At 39.4% G+C, this 15,307-nt stretch overlaps 1 protein-coding gene across 1 annotated transcript in view; it reads left to right on the forward strand.

Moving 5' to 3' along the window:
- The first annotated feature begins 3,066 nt into the window (after positions 1–3,066).
- The window catches only part of LOC144370385 (transport and Golgi organization protein 1 homolog), an 83,275-nt gene continuing 71,034 nt past the window's right edge, over positions 3,067–15,307 (forward strand). The window contains exons 1-2 of the mRNA XM_078031134.1: positions 3,067–3,106; positions 6,448–6,613. Coding sequence (XP_077887260.1) covers position 6,613 — 1 coding nt within the window. The 5' untranslated portion in view covers positions 3,067–3,106; positions 6,448–6,612. The remainder of the gene's footprint in view (positions 3,107–6,447; positions 6,614–15,307) is intronic.

A 15,307-nucleotide genomic window follows, 5' to 3' on the forward strand; every position in this document is an offset into this window, starting at 1 on the left:
AGTGCAGCACAAACAGAGGCTGGAAACTCTTCCTCATCATTGTTAATAGAGGACAAAAAAAGAATCTGTTTGTCTTCATGTCATCAGTTTATTATCATATCTTTTTAAAACAATGTAGAATTACCCCATGATTTTAAATCTCTCTTTGGGGCTACCTAGAGGCCAGCAGTTCAGCAGTGTGTTAGCACTTTGCAAGCCATGGGCACAGTGCATCGAAACAACTTTGTGTTTCCAAAGTACCTTCTTGGAGCGCTTCCTGGAGAGCACATCAAAGGGCTGGATGTAGATTACTGCACGCCTCTCAACTGGACTGAGACTCAGAGGTTACTGGGACTTGCCAACTCAAAAAACTCAGTGTCCAAAGCAGAGTGAAAACCCAGATGTTCCAATTTTTTATCCTGGTAGTCACTAGGTTCTAAATTTTCTCACTACTCCAGCTCCCTCCTCTCAATAGCTTGCAAAATGGTAACCTGGAAATGTGTTTTTGCTTAGTGTATATATATATATATATATATATATATATATATATATGTAAATCCAACTATCATCTAACCTTCCATTTAAACAATTTGTACTAGAAGGAAATTTGAAATTACATTTAATCATTGCTTTATAATTAATGTCATTTAATTAAATATTACTTTAAAAAATGGCTTCTTTCTTCTTTGGCAATTACATTACCTTTTGAGCAGTTCTGTTTTGCTTTTTAACCAGGTTATGGGGTTTAGAGAGTACCCTAGTATAGGGTATCTGAAAGCAGAAAGTTCTGGCACTTTTCCCACTTTCCATTCTTTCTCCTGTATGGATGCCAGATTCCTTTGGGAAATCATCATTTTCAAAAGGTCAGGAGCAAAAGGAGGGGCATTCTTGAGTGTAGGGTTACTGCTAATTGGAAGCTAAACATCTGTAACCATGTCAGAGTTATTTGTATTTGAAAGGAAACATTTATATATAAGAGCCCTTTCGGTAACATAAAACACACTATAACACAGAGTGTGTGCATTGGAGGGGTGGCGATGGGGTGGGGAAGGACAGCCAGGGAAGCTTCTGACAAATGACTGTGCTGTGCTGAGTGAGGTCACTTGCTAATTAAATCTCAAAGCATTTTCAGAGTATTTTCTTTTCTTTGTCAAATGAAGTTTTCTTCCCCCATAGGCCAAAGCAAACATTTTACTGTGTTTGCCATTTACAAATGAAACATTTCACCATTTTAATGGAAAAATAAGGAGAAAATGCGTGTGTGTTCAGAACCTAGTCAAAGACCAGTGGGAACTCTCTAGTTTTCTTCTAGAACCTTAGCTCTCAGCGTCTTCCCATGGTATGATGTGAGACTGGTTCTTCCCTTCCCTGAAACTGTGTGCCCGTGGGCTTCCTGATACACCTACCCTTTCAGGAAAAAAATCAAACTGTTTTCCACCTGTGCCTCTTTCTCCTTTCTTCCTAGTTTCTTCTTAGAATAAAATTTCTTGAGAATTCCTTTGAAGAAAGTCGAGAATCTACCCCTTTCCCCCGTAGAGTCTACCACCTTCTGTTTTTTCCCACCCTTGCCCTTGGCATCTAAGACATTTCTGTAATTTTTTAAAAATTGGATGAAAGATCACAAAGTCGAGAGAACTTACTTAAGCTAGGACCTATCATATTGTATGAGCTACAACTGCAGCCCCCAGACCTCTTATTTTTGGAGCTGTTTTCTGAAAGAACTTGTGTCCTTATTCACAGACTGTTTGAAGCAAAATCCAATCAAGGTTTTCAAACAAATATTAAATGTCTTCGTGCAATTAACTTAAGCATCCTTTTCTTCTGCTTACCTCTCATTCTGTTATATTTGATAATTAAATTTTCCCAGTTCACGCAATGAAAGGTGAGGTAGCACTTTTGACCACTGTAGGGTGGTCAAAACCTGAAGTTTGGGGCAGAAATTTCAGTTTGAAGGATGAAACCAGTCAGGTGGACTGATTTCAGATTTTCAGTAGGACCCAGTCCTGCCTTGTGTGTTTTCTAGTTCCTTATTTGTGTGTTGCTGATCATGCTCCTTTTTTGTATGGTTTTCAGGTGTAGTTGGCATGAACTTAAAAGCAGCAGATACTGTTATTTTTTCTGACAGTGATTTTAATCCTCAAAATGACTTGCGGGCAGCTGCCAGAGCTCACCGAATTGGCCAGAACAAGTGAGTGAGTTAGTCATTGGCACCTTTCTGCTCTGTTGGCTTGCAGCTGTGGATTGGGGAGGAAGGTGGACCGTGTAGTCCTGACAACAGTGCCACGTTGGAGTTAGAGTCCACTGGGTTTGAACCCCGTTGTGCTGCTGGCTTGTAGAGTTATGTTGGGGGATCAGTGGTCCCATGATCAGTTCAGACTCACTTTGTTGAAAAGAACAGTTAAATTCCAAAATGATTAGAAGAAACTTAGAATTTATTTAGTTCAAGTTTCTCATGAACTAAATTTCAGTTTAAAAATGAAGTTAAAGCCAGTGGGTGCACATGCCTGTAATCATTATCAGCATGGGAGACTCAAGCAGGAAGATCAAGTTTAAAGCCAACCTTGCAACTTACCTAAACACTGTCTCAAAACTTTTTTTTTTTTAAGGCTAGGATTATAACTTCATGGTAAAGCTCTCCTGGGTTGGATTCACAGTATCACAAAGAGGAAACAAAGTTGTGTTCAGCTACCCTTTGACTTGAGGTAACATGCCTGCCAGGGGTTATCCTGGCTACAGATGAAGGCCCAATAGTGGTCACTTCATCTTCCTTTCTCTTCCTCTTTTGGGGAAAAGTTCAGGAAGAAGTTGAGGCCAGATTTCTCTAACAAATGCTCAGGTCCCAATGAGCAGTGTCCTTTTCATTGTTCCCTGAATGTGGCATTTGGTTTTGCTTCCTTTTGGGTGTATTTTCCTGGCATGCTTTTTTCCCCAGCTTTGCAGACTTCAAACACTGCTCTCATTTGACTCCCGTACAGGGCTGTGAAAGTGATCCGGCTGATTGGCCGAGACACTGTGGAAGAAATAGTTTATAGGAAAGCAGCCTCCAAACTGCAGCTCACCAACATGATCATAGAAAGACCATTTTACTCTGGGAGCCCAGAAACCTTTGGCTGATCCTGACCTCCAGGTAAAATGTGTTCTTTTTAGAGTCTCATGATTTATAACCAGTACTATCTTTGGATGAGAATGCAAATAAAAAGGACCAGCATTAACCACCCATTGTTGCAAATTACACATTTTTTTCATTGGCCTAATTCTTACCTAACTACATGCAAGGTGCCATACAAGCTAAAAATGAGGGTGGCATTTAAAGGTGGAGAAAATACAATAAAGAGAATGAGCTTTGAACCATCTAACTTGGATTGAAATTCACATCTTATCCCTTATTGGATGTATGACTTTGAGCATGTAACTGAACATCAAGGATCTAATCTCTTTATGGCTTCTAAAGATGAGTGTGCCACGAGTTACCTCAGAGAGAATTTGTTTAAGTTCTTTTTTTTTCTTCCTTTTTTTTTCAATCAGTGATGATTAGTTCCATAGCTCCTCTTTAATCCCAGACGCTTTGAGTAGTGACTTACAGTACTCATTCCATACTCAGAGATGAGTGAACAAGATTAGGAATTCAAAATTATGCCATAGGATATAGGGATGAAAGCACTAGAGTTAATTTGTTGAAGAAGGAAAAATTAGATGGGAGTCAAATGCTGTCTTAGAATATCCTAGAGAACTCTCTTTTGGTAGGAGGTTTAGAGTTATTCCTTAGCAGCAGCCTTTGAGATAAAATTGAACCTATATTATAATATACCCCAAGTCCTTCTGAGGGATTAGATGCAGAGAGATCAACCCCTAGTATCTAGTATGATTCAAGCATGAAGAGAGTAATAAATGTCTGAGAAAAGGTAGTAGCTGTGGGAAAGTCTGCTGTAGGAAACTGCAGAGAAATGACAGGAGTTGGCTATTGTTTTGAGGCAGGCAGTGAGAGAGAGCAAGTTCCAAGATGGCTTTAAGCCTTTAAGCCTGAAAGATGAGAGTAGAAAGTAGGAAGATAGGGATAGAAATTAGAAAGATGAAGATAATGTAGGCTTTAGTCAACAGAATTTGTAGTAAAAATCAATATACATTATTGTTAGAGGGAGACTCAGAAAAGAAAGGAATTAGAAAAATTTGCAAGAAAAACCAGGCTTTAAAAGGATCAGCTTATCAAACAAAAAATTCAAGAGGTATATGAAAGGGAAAAAATTACACAGTATTACAAGCAGAATCATCAAATTTACAACTAGCCCAAGCATGAGTTTAAAAATGGCAGTTTTCTCACATCTGTATCTTTACACATCAGCATTGCAGACAGGGAAAGCGCTATTTTTGTTAGGGAGTCACTCACCTGCAGGAAAGGGTCACAGATTTGGGGGTACTAGAACCCGAAAGAAGAACCCTAGGTTTTGTTTGTTTGCTTGACTTTAGTTTATCTTAGAGAGTAACTGGAGTCTTTGGCCTTTTGTGTTTTGAGTCTTCTGCATGCTCATCTGTCATGGTGGCCGGGCAGGCTGTGCATTTTATTTTCACACTATTGAAGAGGCAATTTCAAATGGAAGGTGAAAGCTTGAGAGAGAGGTGCGTGTACACTGTAGGTGTCTAAATATACTTCTTTACAGGACCTTGGGAGAGGAGCTCATCATGGGCTGTTGTGAAGGCACAGGCGTCAGGAGTTAGAGGAGATGCTTCCCCAGTGGAGGGAGCTCCAGGCATTCAGTCAGGGGTTTCCCTGTGGCATTAGCTGCTAGCACATCATTGTGAAATGCACAGGCACAAACTCTGCCATGGGACCAGATCCTGGGGCCAGTACAAACTATGGGCTGGTGGAGAGGACCTCGGTGGGACTTTCTGCCCAAGCCATGGCAAGAAATCACACTCTGGTTCTGTCTTGATTCTTTCCTCCCCACCAGACTGTGAGTTATTTATGGTTGCCAGGAACCATAAATAACTTGTCACTGCCTTGTCTCAAAATACAGCAGGACATTTTTTTAAGTTATTAAAAGAATCTAATAGTAAAAGACGTGGTTCTGGTTTGATAAATCTAAGCAGTATAGAGCAGTGAAGTCCTGAAAAAGGAAAGCAGGTTCCTTGTTTTAGAAGGAGAACACAACAGAAACAGAGAACAGATAAAGATGCGGTGAACACTTATTGAATGCGTACTGTGTGCTAAGCATTGTGTGACGTGCACTTTTTCCAGTTGTTTTAGAAGAAGAATAACAAAAAAATGAGATAGACGTTGTCTTTACCTCCATCTTAAGAAATTTTCCAAACATCAGATTCATGACTCTAATCCGAGCACTCTTTAACTTCCAACTACATGCTCTTAGTTACTATAATAAAGTGGTTTTCATTTAAAAAATGGGTAGTTCCTTAAAGACATGTTGTGAGTGAGCAGTAGCGAGGGAAGCCAGGAGACATAGTCCAAGGAGTGGAAGAGGGAAGGGTCCCAGTATGGACTGAGCCTCATCATAAATACTTGGCTTTCTTCTGTTTTGGGTACTAAATGCCAAAGCCATTTGGCTTGGTTATATATATGTACACCAAAGTTAAATATAAATATAACAGGTATGGTTTTGCTTAGTTTTTGTCATAGTTTTCATCTCGGGTATTTTCAAGCTAAAGTTTCCAAGTTACAGAATAGGCAATCTAGAGATAATTAACCAAATCTAAAAGGGCAAAATGAAAATGAAGTCCCATGATGTGGATCCCAATTGGTTCAGAATTCCTAAGAGATAGTACTTAGGGAGGTGGAGAGTTGCAAGTAGCAAATGAAAGCCAGGTAACACTATCTAAGATTCTGGTTCCTGTAGCCATAGGAAGTAGGCTCCCTAGGGGGAGCAAGAGGGCAGGATGGGGAGTGCCGCAGGATTATCCAGGGAGATTGAAATTGAGAAAGGGCTTTTGGGTCTGGTGATCAGGGTGGTTATGGTTTTGCCAAAGTGGGTCCCATAAACCACTGTAGTATCAAAGCGGCTTGGCAAGGACAGGTGGCAGCTCATGGTGAGATGAGGTATTCAGTGGCACCTTCTCTTTATAAGAGTTTGGCAGTGGGAGAGGTAAGAAGGTAGCCAACAGGTTCTCTGAGTTCTCTTAGGACTGCTGGAAGTGCCTGTAAAAATTGCTGGTGAGAAGTGCTATAGAAGATGCTGGAATCATTTTATCTGCCCCCACTCCTCAAAAAAATTGGAGGCCCAAATTTTTTTTGGTATTGTAAATAATTGTCAAAGTCAACATCTCTGATCATCATTTATCACCTCTCTGCTTATTCCTCATCCAACTTCAAAACAGCCTGGCAGGTGTCATTTGTGATGGAAGAGAAGAAAGTCCATCAGGGAAAGAATTACCTGGTATCATTTAGACACTTAGCAAGTCACACATCCTCATCTGTGTTTTCATGAGAACTAACTGGGTCTCTCGTTTTCTTCATTCAAGTTGAGTGACATACTGAAATTTGGCTTGGATAAACTGCTGTCCTCTGAGGGGAGCACCCTGGAGGAGGTAGACCTGGAGTCCATCCTGGGAGAGACAGAGAATAGCCAGTGGGCCTCTGATGCCCTGCCTTCAGCTGGAGGAGGGATCAGAGAGCAGGAGGAAGGAAGTGAGTTGGGGTTAGGTGAGCCAGTGACTCCATCACCTCAAGGTAGGGTGTGAGTGAGATGCGTCCCCACGGGAAGTCCTGTGTCCTGCTCTGGGACCTTTCTTTCCTACCCAGCCCTGTAGTCATCTGATGACATTCTTAAGGCTTCCTGGTCCAAGAACTGCCAGAGTAATCCTTGTTCCCTTGAAGCTGGACTTTGAATCCAAGTGATGATATTAATGTTTATGGTCCTGTCAGTCTCAAGGATTAAATTTGAACCTTTTCTCCCTTGACGCAGACATCTTCTCTGGAGTTTATTTGGTAAACCTCCTATCTTTATGATGGTGCTTTGCACAGTGATTCCTCTTCTCAATAGTAGAATGTATTTTAAATTGCAACTGATATTTATGGACATTTATTGTGTTCATCAACAGTACTGACTATGTCATGTGCTTTAGGTCGTTTAAGACCCATGAGGTGGGGGGCTGGGGTGGTGGCTCAGCGGTAGAGCACTCACCTCGCACGTGCAAGGGCCTGGGTTCAATCCTCAGCACCACATAAAAACAAAAGTAAAAATAAAGGCATTGTGTCCAACTTCAACTAAAAAAATACATATTAAAAAAAAAAAGACCCATGAGGTGTAGGAGATCATTTTGTCTTCCTTTTTCTTTTTTCTCAAATTTGGTGTCCCCCCCTTCTCTCTCTCTCTCTCTCTCTCTCTCTCTCTCTCTCTCTCTCTCTCTCTCTCATATATATATATATAATTTAGTTGTATATAGACAGCATGCCCTTATTTTATTTTTTTAATGTGGTGGCTAAGGATCGAGCCCAGTGCCTCACACATGCTGAGTAAGCACTCTGCCACTGAACTACAACCCTAGCCCCAATATTTATCTTTTTGTCCATTTTCTGTTCTGAAATATTTGAATTTCAGACTTGAAAGGGTTTTTTTTGTTTCTCATGATTATTTTTAAAATGACTGTTCTCCTGTATCAGCAAGAGGGAGTCAGTATGGGCTGGTGTGAGAGGGTTTTACGGACCTTTTAAAACATTTTTATTCATATATGACAGCAGAAAGCATTATAATTCTTATACATATAGAGCACAATTTTCCATATCTCTGATTGTATACACAGTATATTCACACCCAGTTCCTGTATTCATACCTGTACTTTGAATAATAATTATCACATTCCACCATCATCAATAACCTCATGCCTCCTCCCTTCCCCTCCAACCCCTCTGCCCTATCTAGAGCTTGTTGTTCCTCCCATCTCCCACTCTCTATCCCACTATGAATCAGCCTCCTTATATCAAAGAAAACATTCAGCATTTGGTTTTTTGGGATTGGCTAACTTAGCATTATCTTTTCTAACTCCATCCATTTACCTGCAAATGCCATGATTTTATTTTCTTCTATTGCTGAGTAATATTCCATTGTATGTGTGTGTATGTGTGTGTATACACACATACACACACACACACACCCCCCACAGTTTTTAATCCATTCATCTATTGAAGGGCATCTAGGTTGGTCCCACAGTTTAGCTATTGTGAATTGTGCTGCTGTAAACATTGATGCATCTGTGTCCTGTAGTATACTGTTTTTAAGTCCTTTGGATATAGATTGAGGAGATGGACAGCTGGGTCAGATGGTGGTTCCATTCTCAATTTTCCAAGGAATCTCCATACTGCTTTCCATATTGGCTGCACCAATTTGCAGTCCTATCAGCAGTGTATGAGTGTGCCTTTTTCTCCCACATCCTCGCCAACACTTATTGTGGTTTGTATCCATAATAGCTGCCATTCTGACGAGTGAGATGAAATCTTAGAGTGGTTTTGATTTGCACTTCTCTAATAGCTAGTAATGATGAACATTTTTCATGTATTTGTTGACTGATTGTATATTATCTTCTGAGAAGTGTCTGTTCAGGTCCTTGGCCCATTTATTGATTGGGTTATTTGTTGTTTTTTTTTTTTGGTGTTTAGCTTTTGAGGTTCTTTATATACCCTAGAGATTAGTGCTATATCTGATGTGTGAGGGGTAAAGATTTGCTCCCAAGATGTAGGCTTTCTATTCACCTCACAGATTTGTTTCTTTTGCTGAGAAGAAAGAAACTTTTTAGTTTGAGTCCATCCCATTTATTGATTCTTGATTTTAATTTTGGCACCAAAAGAGTCTTATTAAGGAAGTTGGAGCCTAATCCCACATGATGGAGATTAGGGTCTACTTTTTTTTCTATTAAATGCAGAGTCTCTGGTTTTATTCCCAGGTCCTTGATACATTTTGACTCGAGTTCTGTGCATGGTGAGAGATAGGGGTTTAATTTCATTTTGTTGCATATGGATTTCCAGTTCTCCCAGCACCATTTGTTGAAGATGCAATCTTTTCTCTAGTGCATGTTTTTGGTACCTTTGTCTAATATAAGATAATTGTAGTTTTGTGGGTTAGTCTCTGTATCCTCTGTTCTGTACCATTGCTCTACCAGTCTGTTTTGGTGCCAATACCATGCTGTTTTGTTACTGTTGCTCTGTAGTATAGTTTAAGGTCTGATATAGTGATGCCCCCTGCTTCACTCTTCTTGCTAAGGATTGCTTTAGCTATTCTGGGTCTCTTATTTTTCCAGATGAATTTCATGATTGTTTTTCTATTTCTATGAGGAATGTCATTGGGATTTTGATTGGAATTGCATTAAATCTGTATAGTGCTTTTGGAAGTATGGTCATTTTGATAATATTAATTCTGCCTATCCAAGAGCAAGGTAGATCTTTCTATCTTCTAAGGTCTTTTTTTGATTTCTTTCTTTAAGGTTCTGTAATTTTCATTATATAGATCTTTCACCCTTACTGAGATTCTTAATTCAAGAGTTCCTTCTAGCCTGGCACAGTGGTGCACACCTGTAATCCCGGTGACTCCAGAAGCTGAGGATCATGAGTTCAAAGCCAGCCTCAGCAAAAGCGAGGCACTCAGTGAGAACCTGTCTCTATTAAATACAAAATAGGGCTGGGGATGTGGCTCAGTAGTTCATGCCCCTGAGTTCAATTCCCAGTACCTCCCTCCCCACCCCATCCCACCCACCACAAAAAAGAGTTCTTTCTCTCATCAATACAGAGAAGCACAGTGGCTTCAGTAGGGTGCTTCCTTTACTGGTAGGGAAAGGGCTGGGTGAGGCTTTTGGTTTTGTCCTTCTGAATTTTCTCCCATTGCTTCTCTCTTTCTCCCTGCCATAGACTGTCGAAGGCTGTCTGCATTACCCCTTTCTCACCCGAGGGCAGAGCGTCCCTAGATGTCTGACTGCGTCTCCTTCCAGCCCTTCCTTTGAATTCCTAAGCAGCCACTGCTCTGAACTACCAATCTCAGTCATCCTGGGGTGACCTCATTCTGGAAGATGAACTTCATCTGTCTGGCACTGCTAGAGCCCCACTGTCCTGCTCCTGTGCAGTCTCTGTCTGCCTCCCCAGACCAGTGAGGGCTTCAGAGCTCAGCTGGTTTGGGATGTTCATTCTCTGTTTACCTCAAGTGGAAGTTTATAGTAGTTCCCGACTCCTAATTTTGTGGTAGGCTTAGATTAGGGGTGGTTTCATTATCCTTGTTGACTGGTGTGGTTTTTATGGAATATATGGAGAATTCAAAATCTAGGCAATTGGCATTATTTTACAGAACACAGTTCTTGGACTTTTCTTGTGTTTTATCTTTAAAATTTGTTATGATACTATCACATTTATATTCTTCAAGAACTCTTTCTTGTTCTCAGCTTGTTGTTTTAATCGTATCCTATTCCCATTTCAAGGATATAATATCCTCCCCGAGGACATTTATTATAGCTTTTTAAAATATATCTCAGGGAGGATATTTATTATATCTTTTCAGAAAGTGTTACCCTGCCCACTGTATTATCTCTTTTTCCTCTATTTGCTTTTCCTTCTTCCTCCTCTTTTAAAAAGTTTTGTTTTGGAGTCTCTCGTTCTTGTTAGCAGTTTATCTGAAACATCTGGTGTCCTCTGATCATCGTGCTGGTGAAATTCCCCAAAGCTGACAGGCAGCTCTGTTGTGAACAGGTGGGTGGCCTTTGGGCCTCATGCCAACAGCACTGGTTGGCAAGCCAGCTCTTGCACTGGGGGAGTCAGATTTGAAGATTTCACTGGACAACTCATTGTATCCTAAGACGAGTCCTATACCATTACAGTGAAATTGGTGGTTTAAATTGGAAAGACAGGGAGCTGAGGGCACATGGTGCTCTTGGTGTTTGGTGTGCTGATCCTCTCAGTTCCTCCATACTGTGGTGCCTGTGCTTGTGCATCTGAGTTTTTGGAGGACTGAAAGGGTTTCCGTTCCTGCAGTCAGCCCCAGCTAGATACCAGTGTTTTGGTTCCACAGCTCTTTTGAATCTGTTGTCCTCTTCTTATCCACTTTTTATCTTCCAAAGAATTCGTGCACTGTTTCATCTACCATTGCCTCATATATCTTTTTAGAAATCTGTGTATTGTCCTTTAGCTGTTTCGGGTGAGAGAAAAAATAGATGTGTGTGGTCATATTTTTAAGTTATATTTGATTACCTTAGTACCAAGTTTCCACCCTTTTCTGTACTCATCTAGATTGACTTTATTTACTAGAACAAAATAAAATTGCAGTGTTTTCAGAAAGATAATTATATATCTCAGTCTACCTACAAAAAAAGTTACATTTTTGCAGACAGTTTAACTGTTGGATTCTCTACTTGGATAAAAATTTGGAATGTTGTCTTCGATGACTGTCTTGATTCTCTTTGTGGTAGATGGTTCCTCTGGCAGGACCCAGATGAGGGTCTAGACCTGTGGGATCCAGCTGCCTCTTCGAAACAGAGTGAAGACATAAAGCATGGTTAAAAATAACAAATGAATATAAAAGAGGAGTAGTTAGAGCAGCCCATTCACAATTAAGTATAAAGTAAGGTTGCTTTATCTTTAATGCCAAGTTTTTTAAAAAGCACAGTTATATGGTAAGCTGAGCATGCCCAGAAACCTGCCTTGGGAGCATGTGCAAAACCTAGCCCCGCCCAACTCCTCCTTTGAAGGTGGAAATGGAGTTGCCCTCCCCTTGAGCCGGTACTGGTTAATGGAAGTGAACCAGGAACTGACAATAGGCTACTGCCTTCCCATTTGTTTGGCCAGCGATTTACATCATTCTGTCTCATCCAGAAGGTGTAAGATTTCCATTGCAAATAGAGATTGTGGAGAGGGGTCAGCAGCTGGACTAGAGGAGTAAGATGTTACTTTTCCTGGTGGTCCTTTGGATTTTGCTTCGCTTTCCAACGCCCTGTGCAAACGGAAGCATGGCTGATGGTTCTTAGGAGAAAAATACATGAATAGTCTTTTAATTGGTTCCTTGATCATTCTTTTCTCTTTTATTACAATTTTAGCTTTTAAGTGACTCGGCTGCCTTCTCTACTATTTGGTCATGAATTTCTTTTTTTCCTTCTCAACAAGGATTGTTCTGGGGACCCAAGTGCTGTCAGCTTTTATAAGGAATGTTGATTACTTTATATGAAATAGGATGGAAGGAGGTTGATTAAACCCTGTGAAATGAGAGACAGTTGGGGAATTCTGGGAAAGATGGCAATGGACAAAGATTAGTGGGATCACAATGTACTTCTACAATATTTGTGAAAGGGATGTGTGAGATAAGGATCAGATTTTTTTTAATAGCATCAGGTATCAACCAGCACTAATGAGTGAAAGCTAAAGGGAGGCAGCTTGAAAGTCTTTGCAAGAAAGGATTTTGTTCATAACTATGACTTCACAAATAATGACTCTCCCAGGATTCTCTGAATTTCCCCTCTGAGAGTGGACCATTTGAGTAGAACCAGAGTATCAAAGAAGAAATTTTAAAGTCTAGTAAAAATTTATATGTGGATTTTTCAAAATGCTACAAATAGTTGATTCTTTGCTGTCTTTAAACAATATACAGTAATCACAAGAAAAGTTCCTTCTGTTCTTTGTGTCATTAGTTCTTGGCCTCACTCAAACCTAAGTGATGATGTGGAGGAAGAGAGCACACAAGATAACATGGCTATTAGCTTCCAGTTTAGAGGCTTGTCCTGGCGAACATTTCTTCTCTTTTCATGAGGTATAAAAATATAATCAAAACCCATCAGGACAGATTTTATATGGCTAAAAATTCATGCTTTCATGAAAATAGGAAAGAGTATTTCTGATTTTTCTTAAAGTTTTCAAATACATCTAAATAGTAGATAGAAAAGACAGTGGAATGAGATTACCGTCATTACCCTAAGTACACATATAAAGACACAACTAGGGGCTGGGGATGTGGCTCAAGCAGTAGTGCGCTTGCCTGGCATGCATGCAGCCCGGGTTCGATGCTCAGCACCACATACAAAAAAAGATGTTGTGTCCGCCGAGAACTAAAAAATAAATATTTAAAAATCTCTCTCTCCCCTTCCTCCCTTCCCCCCCTCTCTCTCTCTCTTAAAAAAAGACACAACTGATGTGACTCTGTATACAACCAGAGATATGAAAAATTGTGTACCATATGTGTAATATGAATTATAATGCATTCTGCTGTCATATATAACAAATTAGAATTAAAAATAAATAATTTTTTAAAAAAGATTTTAAAAAGTGGGAAAATCAGAAACTAATATCGTTCCATGCTGTACATATCACTTCCCTTTCTCAAGTACAATCTGGCACAAAATGTGTTGAGAAGAGATTCCCCTCCAAAAAAAAAAAAAAAAAATCCACTGGGGCTGGGGATATAGCTTAGTTGGAAGAGTACTTGCCTCACACGCACAAGGCTCTGGGTTCAATCCCCAGCACCACCAAAAAAAACCCAAAATCTGATATTACATCCAATGGCATGAACAAGATTTAAAAAGCCACATAACCATAATGAGAGCACAAAGCACACAAAAGGCTTTCTAGATTCCAATCTAGAAAAAAAAAAACATATCCAAGGAAGGAGAACAATGTTCTTGCAATTACTTTTCTCTAAGGAGTGTCTTAGTATGCTGATGAATGACCTTTTTTAACCCCCAGCACTGAGGATTGAACTGAGGAGTGCTCTACCACTGAGCTACATCTGCAGTCATTAATGTTTGTTTTGTTTTTATTTTTCTTGAGACAGAGTCTCACCAAGTTGCCCAGGCTCTCCTCAAACTTACCATTCTCCTACTTGTCAACCTCCTGAGTAGCTAGGATTATAGGCATGCACTATTGTACTGGCTACAAATTATATGTTTTTAAATCAGGAAATTGTCATTTAGAGAATATTATTCCCATAAGTTCTTTCTATATAAATTATTATAGAGCAAGCTTCACACAACCAATTGAAGAGACATTATTGTTAATAGATTATCCTATATTGTAGTTAATTGTATGGAAAAGAAACAATGTAGCAAAAATGAAATCATAAAAACAAAGAGATTTCACATAGTAATGTAGATTAAAATGTCATACAACTATAAATTCCCCTAAAATTCATAGACCAAGATCCTACCCAAGATTGAGACTTGAGGAAGGACTGACTGTATCCTTTAAAGGCACAAACTCATTTTTTCTTCTCTGTGGTACCCTGTGCCACACTGTAAAGAAGCCCAGGCTATCTTGCTGGAGGGAGAGTTCATTTGAAGAAAGCCCCTGACATATGAAAGACCACATGGAAAGGGAGACTACATAAAGCCAACAGTCAGCACCTTAGTTCCGGACATACAAAGCCATCTCAGACCTTGTAGTCTAAATCAGGCGTGTGCTGTATGGGTGAGCCTAGGTGACACTGGAGCAGAACCTTGGTTAAAGTCTTGACTTACAAAAGTATGAGAAATAAAATGGTTGTTTGTTTGGTAGTGGGGATTGAATTCAGAGGCTCTCGACCACTGAGCCACATCCCTAGCCCTATTTTGTATTTTATTTAGAGACAGGGTGTCACTGAGTTGCTTAGTGCCTCGCCATTACTGAGGCTGGCTTTGAACTCTCGATCCTCCTACCTCAGTCTCCTGAGCCACTGGAATTACAGGTGTGCACCACCACTCCCGGCAAATGGTTATTTTTTAAAGCCACTAAATTTTGGAATTTTTAAAAATATAACAATAGATAACTAAAACGCTGTTTATTGATGATTTGTAGTGCTTTTATTTAATGACCAGTTTTATTAAAGAATACCCCATTTATTTCTACTGTGATCAGCAAACAAACTGAAATTCAATATTTAAAACTTTTTGCCAAGAATATAACCTATCTTGCAAGTTTCCATGAGGACTAGAAAAGAATATATATTCTGGAGTTGTTGGGCATTGTCAGTCAATGTCAATAAGGTTAAGGTGGTTGATAGTTTTGTTCAGACTATTGTGTATCATTAGTGATTTTTTTTTATAGTGTTACTATCAGTTGTTAAAAGGGTGTTAAAAATTCAAAGTATAGATTTGTCTCTTCAGATTTGTCAGCTTTCATATATTTGGGGCATATAAATGTTTGGTTGTATGGTGTCATGTTTCTGTGTTCTTAAAAACACATTATGGTATTATGAAATGTCTTTCTTATCTCTTATAATACTCTTTATCTTGAATTAAATTCATCTGATGTTAGTATAGCCTCTGCATTCTTCTTGGCTTACTATTCATGATGTATTTTTATCTATTTCTTGTTTTCGTTCTATTCATATTTTTATTTAATGTAATTAAATAAAATTACATTAAATAAAAATTAAATTTTATTTAATTT

This window comes from Ictidomys tridecemlineatus, chromosome 14 (genome assembly GCF_052094955.1).
Source record: "Ictidomys tridecemlineatus isolate mIctTri1 chromosome 14, mIctTri1.hap1, whole genome shotgun sequence".
Lineage (NCBI taxonomy): Eukaryota > Metazoa > Chordata > Mammalia > Rodentia > Sciuridae > Ictidomys > Ictidomys tridecemlineatus.